Source organism: Rissa tridactyla, chromosome 1, assembly GCF_028500815.1.
Source record: "Rissa tridactyla isolate bRisTri1 chromosome 1, bRisTri1.patW.cur.20221130, whole genome shotgun sequence".
NCBI lineage: Eukaryota > Metazoa > Chordata > Aves > Charadriiformes > Laridae > Rissa > Rissa tridactyla.
This window is the reverse complement of record NC_071466.1, coordinates 169,407,391-169,429,185: the sequence shown is the minus strand read 5'-3', so window position 1 is coordinate 169,429,185 and position 21,795 is coordinate 169,407,391. Positions and strand designations below refer to the sequence as shown.

The 21,795-nt window shown below is 41.6% G+C and overlaps 1 protein-coding gene across 5 annotated transcripts in view; it reads right to left on the bottom strand.

Moving 5' to 3' along the window:
* TMCC3 (transmembrane and coiled-coil domain family 3) overlaps positions 1-21,795 on the bottom strand; it is a 100,019-nt gene that overhangs the window by 42,990 nt on the left and 35,234 nt on the right. For 2 of the 5 annotated variants that reach the window (XM_054204052.1, XM_054204044.1), the window contains exon 1: positions 17,268-17,426. The exons of 1 other annotated variant lie outside the window; for it this stretch is intronic. Coding sequence is in view for 2 of the 4 variants with exons in the window: in XM_054204044.1 (XP_054060019.1) it covers positions 17,268-17,270 (3 nt within the window). In the remaining 2 variants the exon portion in view is untranslated. Of the gene's footprint in view, positions 1-7,486; positions 7,563-7,806; positions 8,025-17,267; positions 17,427-21,795 lie in introns of those variants that run through there. 2 more of the 5 variants (XM_054204062.1, XM_054204038.1) reach the window with 2 other exon arrangements.

Here is a 21,795-nt window from a genome sequence, read left to right as displayed (position 1 = left end):
AGGAGCTCCGTGCTAGGGTACTGTTAATGGACTTGACACAAGATAACTCTGAGCAGCTTTGGGAAAGCTGGCACGGTGAAGGTGGCAACCTGCAATGCTGCAGATTGGAGGAGAAGCTATGAATAAGTGCACAGCCAAAAGTCTTCTTTGGCCCTCCTTAAGAAAGAGTTCCTCACACCTGATCTAGGCAACTCTTACTCCACAAGGTCTGTTCATTTAGTTTTTCTAACACTAAATGTCTCTTTGAGACTAGTACTGGGTTTGATGCTACGTGGTTCCAAAGCTTCCACCTTTCCTTGCAGCTGTCTGCATCCTTCAACCAAAGCTTCTTGTCTACTGTAATCCAAAACACAATGACCACTGGAGTTCAACAGACAGACACCATCCATTTGTTTTAAATTTATCTCCTAGGAAATGAGGGCAAAGTAGTGAATCTTCAGAAGTCCTTAGCATGCTTACAGTACAGTATGCTACTAAGCTGTACTGCCCTGAATTAGAAAAATGTTAAAAAACAGTTCTAATTGGTCTGTCAGTTTGATCTTTGGGCATCACTCACCTGTACAGACATGCTGGTATAAAGCAGCACATTTTCTGCATATTTATATCATTTTGCATTTCAACAATGAGCACTAGCTTAATTGTAATTTCTGTATTACACGTGCTGGAATAACTTGGAATAGAAGGAGTGAGTGCTGTAAAACCAGAGAAACTTGCTACATCACCTTACCCTAACAAGGCTTTTCTTCCTCTCACAGCAATTCTTGTGGTGCAGCACAGAAAGCCCACTTAGATTTAAAAACTAATAATTTACAGACCCCAAAGTATTGACTCCTCACATTTCCTGTAAGCTGTGTTACTTGCTTTTTTGGTGCTGGTAGGAAATATCAGTGTTTTTTTAAGAATGGAGGACTTACATTTCCACCAACTCTACACAATGCTTTGTCTCACCTTATAAATCAATACCTCCTGTGTGCATAAGCTGACTCCAGAGCATTGCAGCGTTCCCTGTCTTTAAAGCATCAACTTCCACCATAATGCTTCATCTTCAGCGGAAAAGCCTTGTTTTAAACACAGGATTAACAAGCTAATAGAAAAAAAAATAATATTATTTAATGCTTGAGAAGCCAAAGGTGTAGTATCTTGTAAATGAGAGTAGCCTTTTTGAAAGTCGTAGTCCTATTAACTTTAACAAAAAATCACATGACATAGATAATCAGTTTGTAATCCTTAGATATACACACACTGGCTGCTCTTTTCATCTCGACTTTTGCCAGGAAACTAAACAGGTTTCTATACATTTCTAGCCATTTTTAGCCTTTAGTAAAGGTTAACAGAGAAGTATTTAGAATTGATGCCAAATATTTTCTATTAAAGGTCCATTAAAGTACACCATAGTCTCAGTGTCCAACAGAGAGGTAACTAAGAAAATATTAGTAGCAGTGGTTTCCATAACTTCTGCACTCTAGAATTTTATCCAGTTGCAATACCTAAACAGAACAATAATGAAGCTGGTCAGCTCTCAATATTATTTAGCTTTTCTGTTTTATTTTTTTTTTCTGAGGAAAAAAAAGAAAAGACTTATTTCGGCTTTCTACAAAAAGAGCACCAAAGCTCACAATTTGTAGATATTCTTTATACCTCAGGCAGCAGAGACCTCTCTCCACTCTCAATCTTGTCCCTAAATTAAAGCTTAGATTATGTACGAAAATATAAAGAAACTGCATTAGAGGAGTTCTTACTTGCTGAGTGTCTGAAAAAGGTTAGCTGCACAGATACAAGCCATCCCAGTTGCATACCAGGTCCCATATGTCAAGGCTTTAGAACAGCAGGTTTATTTTTGGCTTTGCATATTAATCCTCTGCCCTCCTTTCAGACTAAGAGAAGGGCAGCAAACTTCAATAGTAAAGATATTTGCAACCCTCATTAACAATAGTGCAAATGCCCTTTAGTGAAGTTACTCTATCTGGATACATGAAAAACAAGAATTATATTCCACCATTCCCCAACACTACATAGAAACTCATCTCCCACACAGGTCTTTCCCAAAACCACACTCACTGTGGGGGTGAAGATGAAAGCTGCACATTTGCTAATGGTGCCAAAACAACTAAAACTGGACAATGGGCAGTCGCACTCTTTTTAGCCTGGATAATGTTAGACGTCAAGTCCAGACAAACCCTTAAAGGCTCAGCCTCAATGTGAAATTGTGCCAGGTGGTACCTAGTTAAAGCCTTACCTATGGAGATGACGACAATAAGCAAGCTAGGGATCTAGAGCTGTTGACATCCCCCCTACATCACCATTGGCAACCTGACAGAAGAACAATTATGTGTTCTTCAAAAAGAAAGCAAAGCAGAAGGGTGGTGATTTTCCCCCAGTGATGATTATTTTTTAATATATCTAACATTTAAAAAGGTGGTAATAGATGCCGCAGTCCTGCGAGCAATACCATCTACTGCAATAAAGATGAATCAAAAATGCAGCAAAGGGAAGGAGACACTATACAATCTTCAGAGACATGAATTTTGCAGGTGGAGACCAAGAACTATGGAAGGTCTAAGTATAAAACTTCCAAACCTAAAAATTAGCTTAAACCTTGAAAAGAACATGCATCCCCACTTCTAGTTACTGTTTAAAAATGTCTTCTTGGGTTGAAAGGGAGAAGATGGATTGGGTGAAAATACAAGCTTTATGGCTTGTAACTGTACCGAAGAGGTTCACCTTGCATGATCAGGGGAGCACAGCAACTATACTAAGCTGTACAGCAACAATTTCTCCCTTTTCTTTCTGTTTGACAACAACAAATTACACCTAACATTGACCTTTAGCTTTTAGATGTATTTAATTCCAAAACTCAAAGTATACCAAAAAAAGATACCAGCTTTGTAAACTTCCTAACATTCCTTTCTGGCACTAGCAAAAAAAATTAAGAAGTTACAGTTTTCCAAACAGTCCTACAACGATAAAATAATTAAAACATGATTACTGTTTTACATGAACAAACCAGGCTTTTCTTCAGTTCTAACCAGCTAATCTGTCTTTTTGGGTTCACATTACAGTTGTGGTTTCCCTCTCTTATTCCCAATACTCCTGTGTCATGCAGCCTACTCTTTGACAGGTTTCACACATTTCTAGATACACCGTGGATTTAAAACCAATGCTTAGAGGTCCTAATAATATTCTGTCTCATGAAATTATCTTCATCTCATGTCAAAACATGAGGGAACTGTTGGAAAAGTGTGCATAAATTCTTCGAGCACAAAATACCTGGAGGTTTGGTTACAAGTCACAAAAGCCCAGAACAAGCATTTCTTCTACAGCGATCTTTACATTTAAAGGAACTCTGGGAGATTTTATCTCCCTTTCTCCTAAAACTCTGGGTGGGGTGGTTTTTTGCTTTGGGTGGGTTTTTTTTTTGTTTGGGGGTTTTTTTTTTGTTTGTGCTTTGTGGTTTTTTTTTTTTATTGGGGGTTTTGGTGTTTGGTTTTTTTTTTACTTTTTTAATCCTTCTAGGTCCCTTTATGTTATTTCTTCCAAACGTACTAAAGATTTTAAGAAATAAAGGGAATTCAAGAACAAATGATGAAAGTGATTAGAGATTTAGAAAGAATTCCATATGAGGAGAGATTATCAAAAAGACTGCCTCGCTTATAGACAAGATGAATGGGAGGGATCATAAGAGAGACATGGAAAATTAGAAGAGACGTTCCACAGAATGTTTTTTCATCACTAGAAAGCAAGAGGATTTTTGTATTCTTTTTTAATGTAAGCCTTTTTGTGTGTGTGTGATCACGTAAGAATCAGTTCGTCCACAAAACACTGATTCTATTGCTAGTCTCACTAAGGCTAAAAGCACAACAAGACAGAAATTAAGACTCTCTATTTGTTAATAAACAAACCACATCTGTTCCAGGTAAGTTTTTTTGGTTTTTAAATAAAGGAAAAATTCTTACAATTTCACATATAAGTCTATCACTAATAAGACAAAGTTCTGAATAGGCTCCAATGTGCAGGACATTACATAATTAGGACTTCCTACATCTCTCTCTAAAGCATCTGGTACTTGTTAAAAGCAGGACTTATCACGGCATAGACTTCTGATGGGATGCAGAAAAGAAACTCACCTGTTTTAGTTGTACTAGAAAAAGATTTTTCTCCTACAAAGCCATATGTATAAATTTATAATCCTGATGAAATGTGGAGGATTGTTGCACTGCAAGTAGTAAGAGATCAAGACTGAAGAGCAATGCCCTGATCAGCAGCCAAAAAAGAATGTGTACACAGGTTTCTGAGATCTAAAGAGGACAACCTGGTGAGCATTCAGAGATGACAGCTTTAATAGAGCCCTGAAAGGCAGCCCTGACACAATGCTCTAGAAGCAAAAATCAACACAATGAGGCATAAGTTAGCATAGACAAAGTAGTTTGAGCACCAGGGATGTTACTATTGCAACTGTAGAGACCTCTGCATGGACTTCATGCTAAGAAGCACTGTGTAGCCAGAATTTGAGCATCTCTAAGTTTCCCACAGTACTCACTACAAAACCAAGTCCCTTAAGAAAGCACCACGACACTCTAGCTGTTCTGCAAGCTACATTGCAGCAAGAACAGTACTTGATGCATGACAGCTAAAAATGCAACCTTTGTTCCCAAATCTTGTCCTATTTCATGGCTTAGATCCTGATTTTGAAAGATTTGTATTAGTCTTCAAAGTGTTGGAGGAATCAACTAGTAGTGGATGTGAAGCACAGTGAAGCTGGAGCAACTGGGATTAGCAGAGGTGAGCTGAAACAATCTGCACAGCTGTATTGCCCACATTGATTCCACCTGTACCCCCTGAGCAAGCTGCAGTAATCCAGCTTAAAGTGACCAGATACAGTTGACAAGGAGAGGCAGGAAAACTCTCCTGGAAAGGTACCTTTCTTAGAGCTGGGGATGGATGATTTACCAGAATCAAGGTAACCACAAAACTGTAAATCTATACCCACCAAATAATACCAAAACTGTAAGGCACCAACACCATTGCACTACAAGTAATAGTGGTTTTATGCCCCACTCTGTGCTGCCATGCACAGCATATCTTGGGTCTCTTGTGACTCATCCAAGGAGAGAACAGGAATCCAGCCTCTCCCTCAAAATACCTGGCTTCCTTAGGCACCAATGACTCCCCCCATGTTAAGAATGACTCAGCTGTTCTTCATTGAAGCATCTTCTCTCTTTCAGGCACGGGGAACGTCGTCGCACAAAGCGTGGCATATGGTTCATTGGAGAGTTGTTAGCAGGGCCCGGGTTATCTTATACTTGAAAGGACCTCAAAGAAGAAGGTACTGAAGAGACCTGTTGTCTTACACTAAAGGAGCTTTTTAGTTGCAGTAGGAATTTTAAAATCCTTTTCCCCTCAGATTCTATTGTTTACAAACTCAGAAGGCTATATTCACAATAAGTTGTTCTAGCACTTCTGCAAGCTGAATTTGGCGGTGCCTTCCTATCATATATAGAGCTGCAATTTTGGATCAGTCTTCTTGCCTGACCATAGAGAAGGCTTCACTTTCTCGTTAGAAAAATCCTTAGGTGAGCTTGAAAGCCACAGGCAGTAACCTACAGGTCTGGAGAAGTCCTTCAAAACCTGCCCACCCACAATCTGGACTCATTAGCCTGTTATACAGGCTATGAGACCCAACAGCTACTTTGACACCTCTCTTTCCCCCAGGCTGCTTTATTAAATGTATCTCACCCTACTCACTGTGCTTTTCTCCATGAATGTTTGGGAATGGCAGCTTTAACTGCAACTGCTCTGATGCTTTTTTTTTTTTTTTTTTTTCAATCTCTAAAAGAAAACCAGCATCCTGCTTCTTTCCTATATGATACCATCAGTTGTTGCTGCTACAGCGACTGACCATTTCCAGCCCCCTGGTTAAAGCAGTAAGAAGAACGTTGACGTTATCCAGGCAATTTACCCAGGAAAAATTCCTATTTGTCCAGAATAAACACAAATGGATTTAATGCAAGCTCTTGCTATCATCTGGAACACACAACCTGCTGCTACCACCTCTAGAAATTATATTACAAGTTCTGTGACATCAGACACAACTTGGAAAGCCCAAACCCTGGAGCAACACAGTTACCTACAACTCTACAAACTTGTTACAGAGTTATATTTTCAGTTCTCATGGTTTCAGGAAGGAAGGAGAGGCTAGTTGTGATGAAAAGAAACACCAAAATCAGCCAAAAAGCCCAATGCTTTCATAAAATTGCCTTAAGCATGAGATTTTTTTTTTTTTCCAATAAATAAGTACAATACACAACACTGAATGTTAGCCATGACACTTTAGGCTTTTAAGCAGATCAGCTAGACTACAGAGTGGAGGCTTCAGGTTTAACTCTTAAACATACCAAAAACCATCCTTGAAGGTATGCAACTTTCTTCCATGGCCACAGTAAGCTAGGTAGCGCATTATTCTTGTGGCAAGAACAATTAAGAAAAACTACTTAGTTCAACTTGCAAAGAGAAAATCAAAGGAAACCCTTAAAATTTTTAACTGGGTTACAACTAGCATGTGCACCCAGCTTACAGTATGAAGAGCATTGTAGACTCCAGTAGTAAAGGTACAGTGTACCTTTTTACCTGTTTTTAAACCATCTCATTGTGCCACAACAATCTGAAGCACACTGTCTCCTTTCCAGCACTGTCAATTAATGAGCTGGAGGGATGGAAAGAACGGCTAATGTGCAGTACAGGAAAACAAAACAAACACCACCACCACCACCCCCCAAGGGGCTCTCCCCCCAAAAAAAGTTTTTCTTCACAAATAGCTAATCCCTACACTTCAAAATGTAAAGCTCATTTATTGACACTTACATGATCTCGGCAAAGAAAACGAAATTTCTGCTGATATCCCAAGTCAGCTAGAGCAACCTTCTTTTTATTTGCATCTTTCTGAAGTGCACAGGAAGAAAGAGCCATTTGTTTTACATTTGTTTGAGCTGAGCATTTAGGTAAAAGTTTGAAATCTGTACATGAACTAGAGAGCCAACTGCTTTCATCAGCGTGATATTCACCACAAAGAATACTAAATACATGAAAGGATCACGAGCACTGCCTATACGTGGTTAGCATATAGTGTATGAACAAACCATCAAAATAGTAAGGTAAAGATTAACTTGCCAGCAAACCATAATAAAAGCTATCCCATAAAGCCATAAGTCACGTATATACAGTATATTCTCACTTTATCCCTAGAATGCACAGACACACCTTTTCTGTCGATCTCCATCCCTGCCACAGCCCTCTTGTAAGTAACTTCAGGAAGGGAACCATAATTATTCTCTGCTGCTAGATACAATCACCCGATCCACAGTTTATTAAACAGAGACCTTGAGAAACAGGACCAAAACCAGCTATCCACCAGTGTGATCTAGACACAGAGTCACTTAATTAAATCATCAGCGCTGTTGACTTTGGTGAGTAAGTTCTCTGTTACTCTCACCTCCAACTAGTTTCTGTTGTGGATGTATCTTGAACATCAGTTTCTCTTATGCCAACAACCAGTTTCATTTCATTTTCTTATGCCACGGAGTATTTAGAGTAGGAATATGGAAAAAAAAAAAAAGCACAGATAAAAAAAACCCCAAACAACAAACTTCCCTTTAGATCGACAACGCAGCAAACCCGGAGACCTCTCGGGGAACACGCTGCAGGTCGGCGGTCGCCTCTCAGAGCTCGGCACCCCGGCCCACCACCACCCCCGAGGCCTCCTACTTCCGAGAGTGGCCCCGACACCCCTTCCCGCGCCCTCACACTCCTTACCCGCGTCTTGCGGCGCCGGTGCCGCTCCGGGTCCGAGTACGTTCTGTCCACGGCCAGCGCCGTGTCGCTGCCCGGCATCCTGCCTCCCCACCGCCGCTTCCCTCCTTCTCCTCAGCGGTGCCCGCCAAAAGCCCGCGCGCAGGTAGGGGAGGGGAGGGGAGGGGAGGGGGTCCCGCCAACGGCCGCCCAACAGTCAGCCCAACGGCCGCGGCTCTGAGGGGGGGTCAGGGCTGCCGCCGCGGTGCGGGAGGGCCGGGCACGCCCCTCCGGGCGTGCCCGGCCCTCCCGCACCGCGGCGGCAGCCGCTCGGCTTCTCTTCAGCCGCCACACCCGGATTAACCCCTCAACTCTCCGGTTCCCGCCGGCCGGGCGTCGCGGCGCCCGAGGTCGTGAGAGGGTTTCGGGGCTGCGGTGTTTCCCCTCCCTCCTTCGAAAAAGGGAAGGCGCCTGAGGGGAGATGAGGGTGGGAGCGAGCTTTAGCCTCGAGGGAGTGGGCCGTGAATCGCTTTTTGTAAAAAAATTTTGAAGGCCGGCGGTTCCGAGGGGGCAGCAGGAGCTGGGGCAAGGACGATCTCCCAGAGGTATGGCTGGACGGAGGGGTGACAGCCCCATTCCTCCTGAGGACAATCACTGCTTTGGTTCAGGCTTTTCGCCAAAGCTCCAGTTCTTGGAGGGTTATCATCCAGATGAACTCAATCGGCCATCTCGACTTCTTTCAAAAGAAATCTAGACCCTGTGGCTACAGCGAGACCTCACAAAACATAGAATCACAGAATGATTTGGGTTAGAAGGGAACTTAAAGATCATCTAGTTCCAACCCCCCTGCCCTGGGCAGGGACACCTCCCACTAGACCAGGCTGCTCAAAGCCCCATCCAGCCTGGCCTTGAACGCTTCCAGGGATGGGGCATCCACAGCTTCTCTGGGAAACCTGTTCCAGTGCCTCACCACCCTCACGGTAAAGAATTTCTTCCTGATATCTAATCTAAATCTCCCCTCTTTCAGTTTAAAACCATTACCCCTCGTCCTATCGCTCCACTCCCTGATAAAGAGTCCCTACAGCATAGCAAATCCTAAAGGTTCAGAAGTCCAAAGGGGAAAGAAAAGAAGAAACCAGAAGTATTAAGTATGTCGTTGTTTTGGGGCAGACTCACTTGTAAGGTTTTGACTGTCTGTGGTAGCATAAGGCACCCTGGACACGGCTGAGTGGTGCCGCTGGAAAGCACTCCATACCCAGAGCTTCTCACAATAAACTTGTCATAAAAATTCTATCAAACCAACTAAATAATCTGGGCTTGCACTGTCCAAAGTGGTCAGTGGGGCACAGCAACCAGTTCGGTCCCCATTTCTGCACATTACACACATGAGATAAATCCTTCAGTGTGGTAGCAAGGGGGAGCTTCAAACCATACTTGTGAACACCCAAGGAAAACATGTTTTCCAGGGTTTGCATGTGCCAATGTACTTAAATTCCTAAAAGCTGAGCAGAGTTCCTGACTGATTCTTGCATTTATCTTCAGAATATCTATGCTAAGGAATGCATTTAAATCAGTGGCACCTAACACATTTTAAACTACTGAAAAGTGTAAGAGGAAGACTGTTTTTATAATTACTCATTAAGTTATACGGGAGGTGTACTTTTTTCTTTTCTGGAGTAAGTAGAATAGTTGGGTTACCACTTCTACCTTGTTACACAAAGTAAATCTGGAGCTCCTTCAGACTGACTCCCCTGCACCAGCAGCAGGACTTCACCTTTTAGGTACAGTTGTTACGATGCTCATGCGTGAGTCACGCTGCTTTTCTTCTCTTGCTGAGGACTGCAGCAGTCCTAAGGCATCTGCGTACATAAACATACATAAATCAACACAGCTAACTACCCTCGAAGGGGCTTGCAGCTTTTAAAAAATACTTCCCTGACACCATTTACATTTTTGTTGGCATCTTGTGTTCTGAGGTAATACTACTATCAGAGGTTAATTATCCGACACAAGGGCCTCCTTGGTGTTGTCATGTAATGATGTCTTCAAAAATTAAAGAGCTGAAATTCCAAAGTAAAAATAAATCCCAGACCTCACCTTCTTGGCAGGTGTTTCTGCTTCAACTCTAACACCAGTTTTTACAGTGTCATCCCAAATTCATAAACAAATTAAGTAGCGAGTGGGTTTACTAAGGGACAGGTGATGACTTGCCATCCTTCCCAAACTTCTTATGCAGCTTCCTATACTTCTTACGCAGCTGAACAAGACAGCTGGAGTTGGAAGGCTGCTGGGAAAAAGCTTTAAAATGCAAATTGGATTTCTTCTGTCCTTCAGCTCAGACATGAAAGCTAATTCATGAGTCAAAATGTGCCAGAGGGTGGGGAACTCTGAAGGCAAAGGTCAGTAAGAAATTAAATAGGCAAATGTTGTGGGTTTGGGGTTTTCACCGAAGTCATAATTCTCATTTCCAAAGGGGACTGTGCAGTTTCAAGCACCTAGGATGAAACATCCTTATTTCCTCAGAAACTTTCGGGAGTTTTTTTAAGCCTTGCCAGACGTAGTTGATCAAAACATAGAGAGGGTAAGCAGTTGGATAAAGAGGCACATAAAAGGCTTCAATTGCTTGGCTCTTTAGTAACACAGGCTTATTATAAATCATAGTTTATTCAAAAGTTTAGGAGCTTTATTTAAATAATATCACCTTTATTTAAATAATACCAGCAGACTAGCCACAAAATGATGAAACTTCTCTTCAACATGAAAAGAGACAGGGATGTGCAATATATATTTAGAGGTATATCATGTGTGGTTGGGCTCAGCAGTATTAACATACATGCTAATATATTTACGAAGGAAGCGCTCTCTCCTAGCGCAGCTTCCAAGAAGAGAGGATAATATGGTTACTCTCACAAGACCTCGATGTTGCGTTAGTCACACCTTCCAATCAAGCCTGTGGATCCGTTTGCTCGGCTGCTGCTCTCAGCGGTGGCAGCTACTGCCACGCGTACCAGCAACAGCAGCTCCAGTGTCCTGCGCCAGCAGCGAAAGCCCCAGCACTGGGTGGTTCCTGGAGGACCTGTGAGCACGGGGCAGTGGGCTGGGCAACTAGGAACAACTGCTGCACACAGCAGCCAGTTATGGTGGAGCAGAAATAGCTGCCTGGGTTAGAGGCACCTGGCCCATGGGTCAGGAAGGCCCTTCCACACAAGCCAAATTAGGAGCTGTTGCCACCTGGGCAGCCTCTGCAGGTGCTGCACTTCGGAAACATCTCAATAAATAGTTCTTTTCATATGTTGGAGTTAAATCACCTGCATCTTCAGAAAGTTAGTTCAGCGTATAGCAAACCATGGTGCCATGCAATTCTCTGGCCAAAGGCTGCTCTTTTCCCCCTTTATCTTTCCCTCTCACTCATGCGCTGCCAGGTCCTCCCTGGCCTGCACCAGGAGCGGAAAGACTGTTATTCTATGATGTGTTTCCGGAATATATTTCATTTTGCTTGGCTGAGCAAAGACAATTCCCCCTCCTCTCGCACACACAGCGCTCCTTCCCCACTCCAAAACAGGGACAAGATTCCCTGAATGTGGCAGAATACTGCACAGCACCCTACCTCTGACAGCCTCACCAGGTACATCTCTTACTGTTATTTTCAAAAGCCCACAGAGTTTGAATAAATGCTCTTCCCACATGCTGCACCTATTCCCAACTGAACCTTCAGCCCGCTAAAGCAAATCCTTCCAGATAATGGCAGAAGCATGAGCTGGACTCACAGTGACATAGACAGAAGTGGTAGCCTATCGATGAATTCTCTCATCTTTTGTTCTCCTCACAAAGTATTTTTAAAATTAATTTCTATGGTTTAAATTAATGATAAAAGCACTAAATCACCCCAGCCATCTATTGTGTCAACTTTAAAGTTCAAATACCTCAAAATCCCTCACTGACTGCTCAGCTGTCCTTAGAGGCACAGAGTAATTTCATCCTTTTCCAGTGCTTTCCCTCACTTCAGCATGCTGGCATGACCCACAATGCTTAACTCTTGATATTTACATTATTTTGCCTGCCTTTTTTAAATGACCTTTTAAAAAATAATGCCAATTAGGAATGGAAGGTCTGATTAGACTGAAGATCACTAGATCACTGTACAAGGGCGTACACCACTGTATTGGGCTTTCAGAAGGTCAGATGTCAACAGTGGGTTTGTCTGCATTGCCCTGTTTCAGGAAAATCAAATCTCCAGAGGGGCAGCAGAGGCACTTGCCCAAAGCAGGGCTGTCAGGCGGATTCTGAGCTTTGTGCAGATGAGTCCTGTCTCAACTCTTCCCCGCACAGGCTGTGTCTTTGCCATCCATTTGTGGCTGCATGGCCCCGCGCATCAGACACAGCAGTCCCACCTGTGAGCCGTGAATTATCTATACTGACTCATGCATAGGCCATGTAGGGAGAAGAAGCGGCAGTGGTGACAGTGGGATTACTTAGCAAAACCCAACTCCCACACAATGTAATCCCATAGAAGGGGTTGTGCACACACTCTGGGAAGTAAGCACCACAAGAAAGGAAACATTTATGGAGATGGAAAGCATATAAACCCTATCATTAGGAGGCTGACTTGAGGTTTGTCCCTGTTCTCTTTCCAGTTTTATCGTGAATCCGGCTCTTGGCAATTTACTTCTTCGAACTTCCACTACCACATTAGTAAAAGGAAAAGCACAGCACATCTTTCTTGTGCAGAGAACTTCGGGTCCTCTGGAATTAAGAATGCTATTATTAAATGTGATGTTCCGATGTTGTTGGGAGAAATTAAACATACACTGTCAAGTTTATATTGGCAAAAGAACAATCAGGAAGAAGGCGAAGGTCTCTCTCTCTACAACGGCAACATCTGTACTCTAAACAGGATACTGGGGCTTCTTACAAGAGACGTTTTAACATGCCCTCCAAGTCTTTTTCCAAAAGCTTGTAGCAACCAGCCTCTGGGGGAAAGGTCTACGTGATGACAGACTCTCGGTGCCATTTCTAAGTCTGACGGCAAATGGGACACTGCTGAGTGACGTAAGTCTTGCAGTTATCCGTGAGCGCGCTGTCACGGTTCTCAGTTTATCTGCCAAAGCATGAGCTGCCTTTCACACCCACAGGAAAGGAGATACTCCGCTTGTCTGTACCCAGCACAAACTACCAAGGGATCACACTGAGACTTACAGATTGCATTGCCAAGCTGTGACGTTCATTCGGGAGATGTTGATAAACATTCAGATATCAAATGAAAATTTTAAATCGACTCCTTTCCTCCCCTGTCCTCTCCTCTTTAAGAAATATTTTATGTGCTTTCAGGACATAAAAGCCATGCACACTCTATGAGTACCCATTTTCTACACAGGGAAAAAACCTCCCAAACTAGGACTGTCGTTGTGTATTAGTGAGATGCACCGAGAGGGGGCGAAGGATAGAGGAGCAAGTGAAAAACTCCAGTTGAGGGTAAAAGAAGTTCTCCCTCTTCTTTCTTTCTTTCCCCTGCCTACTATCCCATGTCCCTTGCTGTGTGATAAGAAGCAATTTCAGGCCCTTTCCTTGTTCTCATACAGCGTAGGAAATTTTTGCGACATAAATCCTCATTGCTGCTGCTGAGTGGCGGCAATAGTGCAAAGAGTACCTACAGGATGGTGGCAGTGTTTTGCATTCCAAATACTGTGAATAAGAGCTACCTTTTTAGCAGACTTGAATGAGAGCTATTCTGTCTACCCAAGAACTTGCCCGGAGCCCAGCTATTTACATTAAAGATGACCCGTGTTGCAGAGACAAGTAGAGAGTTCTCCCTCGGGCAATCTGAATGGTTGCTGCTCATCAGCTTACGAATTTTCGTCTGCCTCATAGCATGTGATTTGGGGCCCTTCTGGGAATAAGTGTATCCAGCCTGTCTGTCCCAAATCAGCCACTTTGATGTTGCTATGAGGTATGCAGAACCAACAGCTGCAGCCTATTGGCGCATAAAGGTGTCCCCCATTCCAAAACACTAATGCGAACTTGCATCCAAACTGTTCAGACTGCAGCCAGAAGACAGACAGCCTGGATCTCCTGTTACTGCATATCCCGGTGGTTACATCAGTGAGACCTTTTAGCCCAAATTAAAACAAGCAAGCCCAAACCTCAGACTAGACACAGCCCATGAGCACAAGAATTGCTCTCAGGATGTGCCACCTCTACCCACTGCTCAGAGAAGGGCACACAGCCCCCCTGAAGTGGTGAGTAGCTGGGTAGCTGACATCTGAGCTCCTAAAGGCTCTGTAAATGAATACACCGCAACTTTCAACCTACTGCTTTATGGTCATAGCTTCACAGACATCTCAGCTCAGGTTGTGGCTGATGGTTGCACACAGCGACTGTAGACTGTGCTGGATAGGATCCTGTCAATTTTATTTGTCTACGAATCGGATCACATGGTTGTGGCTCTGTATAAGTTATGTCATGCTAAATGTGTGACATCAATTATTTCCACATCAAGCGACAATGTCAAATGCAGGATTAGGACCTCTTTGCCAGTCAACCAGAAAACACAGATGGGTTATGAGAGGACAGAAAAATTAATGATTATACAAGTAAGCCTACACCTCTTTGTGGTAAGTGTTGTTATGATGCAGCTCTTTGGGTTTCACTACAGTGACTATCTAGAGAGATGCAAGTTACAGGGACACGAAGCTCAAGTTCCCTCACTGCTATCAAAGTTGACCACCTACAACTTACCTAACTGTGGTTCTGCTAACTCTAATCCAATGCAATATGAAAGCTTTCCTTTAAAACCAGGTGAACAGGGAAGTGGTTTAAGTCAGTTATCTGGTGGGTTAACCGGCCATTAATAAAAGCCATTAGACAAATATGCTTAAAAGCCCATTTAAGATGAGCGTAATAAAACCAGAAAGCTCCTTCCAGTTTACTTCCCAATCTGCTAGACCTAAACATATGACATTCAGCTCTGATTTGGGTGACAGGGACATGAAAGATTAACATCAACTTAGCAGAAAAGCCCAAATGCTTCTATGTTTAATTGGCATAAATTTTCCAAGTGCCTCATTTTCACAACAAATATTTTAAAGGCAGGAAATTGCAAACAAAAACCCCGCAGCATAGCACAGACATTTGCATTAGGCTAAGTAAATCTGTATCAACCATCATTTATACGTATTGAGCAACACAGTCCCTTTACTCATCTAAATATAGTAATTTATCAAGGAACAAGTTCTGGGTTATTACTTTGTATTACTACAAAATTCTACAGGATAGTTTTCACTGAATAAAGTATTTGCTTTATTTGCTTCTTGGCTGCATTGCTAAGAGGTATTAAATTCATTTTGCTTTCATTTTAGAATGCTTTTTATGGATAAAATCCAGGTCTGTTGATTAAAGTTATCCCGATTGCTTCAGTATGCAAGGCCTTTATCACGTATTTCTGCATATTCCACAGCAAATTCACTCACTACTAATTTTCCAAAGATAGGGGCAGAGCTTTATAACTTCCTGCATGCAAGTAGGCATTTTTAACAACATCAAACTGCGGAATCTGTATGCATACCTTCCTGGATCAGAACTACACAATTATGACTATTTGAATCACAATTTAGATTGGAATTTAGACTTCGTGAGTTTAGACTTGCAACTAGTTGACCATGAAGGGAAGGGAAAAGATAGAACAGGATTCCTATTTTTAACTGTCACGGTGCTGTCAGATGCTTCAGAGTAGTCCATAAGAGGATACAGATTTTAAGCAGAAAGAATAAGTCTGAATTTTTAACATATACTCATCCTTTGGGGCCTTTTAAAACCATGAATTCATAAGGTATTATTCATTAGGAAATTTGGGGGACAATGTTTGAAAGATTGAAGTCTTCTGCTTTGTTCTTATACAGCTAATGAAATGTGTGACACAAATACCACAATTTTCTTATCCTTGGGACCTGAGAGTTATCAGGAATATATAAGAACAATGTTATTTTGCAATGTTTTTTGGATACTGTAGCAACACAAGTTAGAGTCCTAGCATTTCAGGGGAGTTTCCCCCTGAACTTCCATGAATGGAAAATGTTACAGCATGAGATCACTAGAAAACAGAATGGTAGAGATATAACATTTGCCAATAAAAATTCCTGGTCTGCTATACAGAAATATCATTTTCTGGAAAAAAATTTAAAACCTTTTTTCCCCAGCATAATTGTAAGTGGGCTTTTCTTACTGAAGTTATACCCATGAAGGGTAGGATTTCTTTTTCTTTACCTTCTTGACCGATACGGCTGTACTGATAAAGCATTTATATGTAAAGCAATCCTAAGGCAACAGAAGCGTTGAGCACCACAGTGTCCACAGATGCCTGATGGCACAAGCAGAAGACACCCTGCAGCAGCCAGATAGCTCCGTGGCTGGAAGAAATGGAGACCCCTCTCCTCTTCCTGCATCCACCATGCCCATCACCAGCTAACCTCAAGTGTCGCTGAAAGATGAAGCTGTCCCTCTTCCTGCCTCAAAAAAAAAAATATTTTTTTGGCAGCAGGGTTTGGGTTGGTCTGATCTGGAAGGTCGGCAAGTAATTGCCTCTGCTCAAGCTACGAGCAGCTTCCCACATCTCTTTTGTAACCACCTCAAGCCAACAGTTTTACAGATGTCAGACAGATTTTTCAAGCCCAGTAGAAAGGCATGTCATTATCAACAAGAACCACAAAGACATGCTTACAAATCATAACAAAGGAAAAAACTGTAATAATTATAGGCTTACTAGTGAAACTAATTTTTTTCAATGTTCCCTTAAATTTGTGTTTGTATCTCGCACACCTACACAGCCCTATAAATAATTTTATTTAAAGTATTATAAGGGAGAAATGGAACGTTCCAGCTTTCTTACGCTGCTAATAAAGGTTAACAAAAATTAATTATAACATATCGGTTTTGAAACACTTGTAATTAGGAGTCCCAGTAGAAAGCATTGGAGCAATATATAAACTCTAACAGCAACATAAAAACTCTAAGAGCAACATGGTATATATATCAGAGGTAATTAAGAGTTCTAGCGACCAGGGATACAAAAGTTACAACAAAGTAAGACAGCTGAGGAGCAGTCCTAATTATACAAATCCAAACAAACCCTTCAGAAACCGGTGGTATCGCAAAGACACAGGAGGACATGAAGGGAAAGTGCCTACCTCGCAACTTACTCTAATGCTCACCCATTCCAATGATTTTCAGCATCTCAAACACAAAGGTCTGATACAATCAGGAAACAACAGAGCACATTCTTCATTAACACTCACCAAAACCTTGTATTTCTTTCAATGAAAGGTTGTCTTTTTTCCTAAATGATACATTTTCTCTCTTTTAAAACAACATATCACAAACCTTTCACTGTTTGAAAACAAGAAAAAACTTGAGAGGTTGGGTTTTTTTTCATTTTCATTTTTCATTTCACTTTTTCTTAATTTCTGCCACGAGTTTTCATGAAAATAACCTACCATTTTCCAGCAGTTCTGGTTTGCACCGTCGAAACTCTAGGCATGGTTTGAGGATTCGCTTAAGCTGAATGGCACAGTTCTGCCTTGGCTGGCGAGTACAGCGGCTCTGGGCACGTACCTGTAGTGCTGCTGTAACTGCACAGTAAGAGCAAGCAGCTGCAAAAGGGTGTGCTCTATATATGCCCTTGTTGCGTAGATAAAGAACAGTCCCAGCTACAGGTGGGGCCTCCTGATGGTACAGCCACTGGCTGACACCAGCGGCCTTGAAACTAGGGGCACTGGAAGGTATAAAAGCCCCAGGGCCATAAACAGAAACGGCCAGTTACTGATACTGACCTGGAAGCAACCCACACGAGCTGCCCACTGGCAGTTACACAGGCAGAAGAGTATTTACACTATGTACTCAAGCTGCAACAAAAACCACTGACAGCTTGGATGTCACTGCTTCAGAGTTAGGAGGTAGAATTGATGACTGGTATCCTGTAACGCTACACATGTATGTATTATCAGGGCAGAGAGATGTACCTTTAATGCCTGTGTTTGGTCTAATGTCTTACTCTTGCGGCCGAGCTGTAATTTGGATGCAACAATGGTGAGCTGATCTGGGTGAAAGCTACCTCTGTCAAAACAAAATAAATCATTAGATTGCAAAAATACACATGCATGGGTTTTATTAGCTCCCTCATCTGACCGGCTGGGCAGCTCCTCAGGCTGTGGTGTTGACTCAGGAAAGTGGGCAGGGAATCATGCCTGAGGGCAGAAGGCAAAACCTAGCAGAAGTCAGAAGTAAAGACTAAAGCTGACCACGCAATCGCATTCTTAGCTGCCAAGGGTTTAATTGCATCATGGCATGTTGGGTACATTCAATGCACTGTGGATCTTTATAAAGGTTATTTATCCTTGGAAAAGATATGGAGTGAGGATAGTCAAACGTTAAGCCATCTAATATTTATGGAAATCTGTAAAACCACGGTCACCCCAAAATGAACTATTAAACCTTTAAAATGAACTATTTTCTCATTTTCTAACAGAACTTCAATAATAGTGTGATTCAGTCAGGCCTTGGAAAAATAACCAACAGCTTCATCCAAGCAAAAACCTAGTGGGAAGCTTCAGAGTGAATCTTCTGCTAAAGCTGAGATCAGCAATTACATCTGAGTGCCATAATACCAGCTGCTGAAATTATGATGAGGGAAAGACGAAAACTAACAGGACTGCCTGAAGGACTAAGAATAATGCAAATGTGGCATTAGAACATCTGTGGAGATAAAGGATCTGAGGTATGCAAATAATTATTTGGTTTGATAGAAAAGTGAAAAAATCTTTCTATATAACCAAAATAAGTGACCCAGCAGGAACATGCTCTTGTTTCCTCTAAGTATGTTTCATCTCCAGGGGGTGCTTCACTAAGTCTGTATAAACTTTCCCCTTGCTACTGATACTGAAAGTCCCCCAAACCATAATGTATTTATTTTTCTAAGGCATCCAACAGTAAGAAATAAGGGTGCATCTGTAAACAACTCAACTTCACTGATGCAGAAAAGAAGTAGGTAAGCTCAACTAGATCAGCAGGGAATTCTTGCATTCCTCTGTAGTGAACGGAGACAGGCAGCAGAATAAACACTTAAAAAATAAACAAAGTCCCTAAGCATTTAAATAGCATTTAAATAAAGTGTATCTTCTTCTTAAGATGAGAATAAAACCAAACAAATGTTTAGTAACTGCTCTCAGCAAGACATCTTCAGACCATCTATCAAAATCATAGAGCAATTTTAAACCAGAAGAGATTAACAGATCCCAAAGCAGGTTTTCCTCCCACAAGGTGTTTTTGCTATTTATGGATAACTTTTTATTTCCTCTTTGCATGCAGAGAGCTTAGAATCATAGAATATTTTGTGGTGGAAGAGACCTTTAAAGGTCACCTAATCCAACCTCCCCTGCAATGAGCAGGGACATCTTCAACTAGATCAGGTTGCTCAGAGCTTAACTCCCTGCAATTTGCTTGCGTTGTGACAAACCTCTTTTTGGCTTGATTCCCCCAAAACTTCTTGAGACAGGCCTCTTGTTTCCTTTTGTAACTTCTAGATCTACACACATATAAGCGTGCGTTGGTAAACACATGCACATGAGCTTTTCCCCCTCCCCTAGTTTTCCAATATTCCTTAGCAGTTGTGAATGACACTTCCTGCAACCGAATCCCTGCTATTTTCAACATGTCTTTATAGTGCCCTGTAATCTCAAAAATTCAGGCTAAAAATATACTGCTTAAGCTACCTTCGCTTTGTTCACTAGGTATTCTACAGACATGCATACGTGTAAAAACACATTATTAATTTATGCCTCTTCGGTGCTTACAGCATTTCATAGGCAGAGCAAGCAGTTTACATGTGGCGCTGCATGGTGTGTAGGGGGAACGCCCACATCACACCTTCTTGACTTCAGCCTCCCAGAGGCCTGAGCAGTTGTCAGCTGGGCACTGTGTTGGATGGACAGTAAATAGTAGAACAGGACAGTGAGAAGAAAGTTAACAGTTTCTTTGAGAAAGGATGTACCAGTCTCGGCGCATTTTTACCCCAAGAAGAAAAAAATAAGTAGTCTTGTTCTGCATATTACAGGCTGATTGGAGGGGTTTCTGAGCTGATTTTTAGTAACTAATTCTTGCAATGAATTTTTAAAATGTCCTGAAATTGGGACAAACCTTTTGACTTCTGTGAACATTGCCTATTTTCAACAGCTAAGGACCCTCCCAAATCTCTTCTGTTACTGTCGATGGGTTTTAGATCAATAAATTGTGGACTGCCATAAAGTAGGGAAAAGATCAGTCCCATAATTGGAATAAGCAAGTTCTTCTCATGTTCTGCAGAACCTTTCAAATTAGATGCAGCATCAGTGTCTGTAGTTTACTACAGTCCTGCTGTAGATGTGCACCAAAGTCTTGCTTTCAGCCACTAGTAAATTTGAAATTCTTTTCACCACAAATTCTGTGCCACTTGGATACTTTTGAATGTCAGATATGGAGCCCTCACTGACACTTACTTGTGTGTGTCTAGCTATTTCAGGCTAGAATTTATATGCAGAAGTTATATTTATATACATAAATACATATATTTATATATAAATATATATACACATGAAAGAAATACTATGCAGTAGTATCATTTCTTGAATCACAAGTATGAGAAGCTGTATGAAAACTTGTGGTTTTAATACTGAGCAGCTGCACTGTTTTCATATTAATAGGTGAGCTGCAAGCTAGCAGGAGAACTTCCACCAGGACAGTGTCTCAGGAGAAGGAAAGAAATACATAATTTGTTCTAGCTGGCTTTTCCTAATTCCATTTACTAGGATTTAATTGAATGACTGCGGAAAAGCTACCCAAGAGCCATACACACGACGACAGTTTGTTCCCCGTAAGAAATGTCAGAAATATGTCTCAAGGTTTCTGTATGTATGTTACCTCTCTTATTCAATTCTAATTATAGTAATTAAACTGATTTTGATCATCAAAGATTTGATCAGCATATAGTGCTGCTGCTTAAACATATGGGGATTCCTACTCGTGAGACACCACAATTCAGCAAGACCTTGTAGATCGCTTTGTCAGTACGTGTTACTATCAGTCTCTGGGGCAGAATTGTCTCACCATGTCGGTGAGACACTTGCTGCAGTGGACACTCAGGACTAATTCTTTGGACTTTGAATTTCACGTAGTTTTGCAAAGACAATGATGTATTTATGCAAGTACTTTAAAGAATATGCTGACCTTTTCAGATGATGTGGCACCTGAGAGAGAACATAGAAACTATTTTCCAGATTTTAAAAATGCACACATTTAAGTTATTGACTTAATTTATGGCCAACAGCTCTTCCATAAGGTTATTTCAAAGGCACACTGATATTTTACCGAATTACCCATCAATCAGGGCTACACATGCATCATTTATTAAAACTTAACTTTCCCTGGATAATCTACTGGTCTTTTCACTCCATTTTTAATCTGTCTTTCCGTAAAAGAGATCTGGAGAGTACCAAGGTGAGGCGCTAATAAAACAACAGAAACAAAGCCCAGAGTTAACTTTCAGATACGGCCACAGAACTAACACTGCTAAAGAGGGAGTCTGAAAGGTCTCCACCTGCAACCTTTTATTAATATTCAACCTTGACCTTTCTGCATCCTTTGATTTTGTGGCTTACTTGAAAGACTTGATACATATGGCTATCTTTCAAATACCAGTCTGAAGGACATTTTTTAATTTTTTTTTAATATATATAGAAATTGTTCATAGCAGTTGCGCTTTAATAACAAATCAGAGATGACACTGTTCCCAGAACAGAACCTCAGGAGCTTTGTCTGTGTTGAGCTCTGTACCACTGTCAGGGATATCGTCGTCAGCGAGGAATGAATTTCACCCCTCAGACAGTTTCCAACTAATCTCATTTCTGTCAGCCTCTCTGAAAGATGGAAGACAGTGGATGGATGTGTCAGACAGATGAATTTGAAATCAATCGTAAGGAATATAGATGGTGT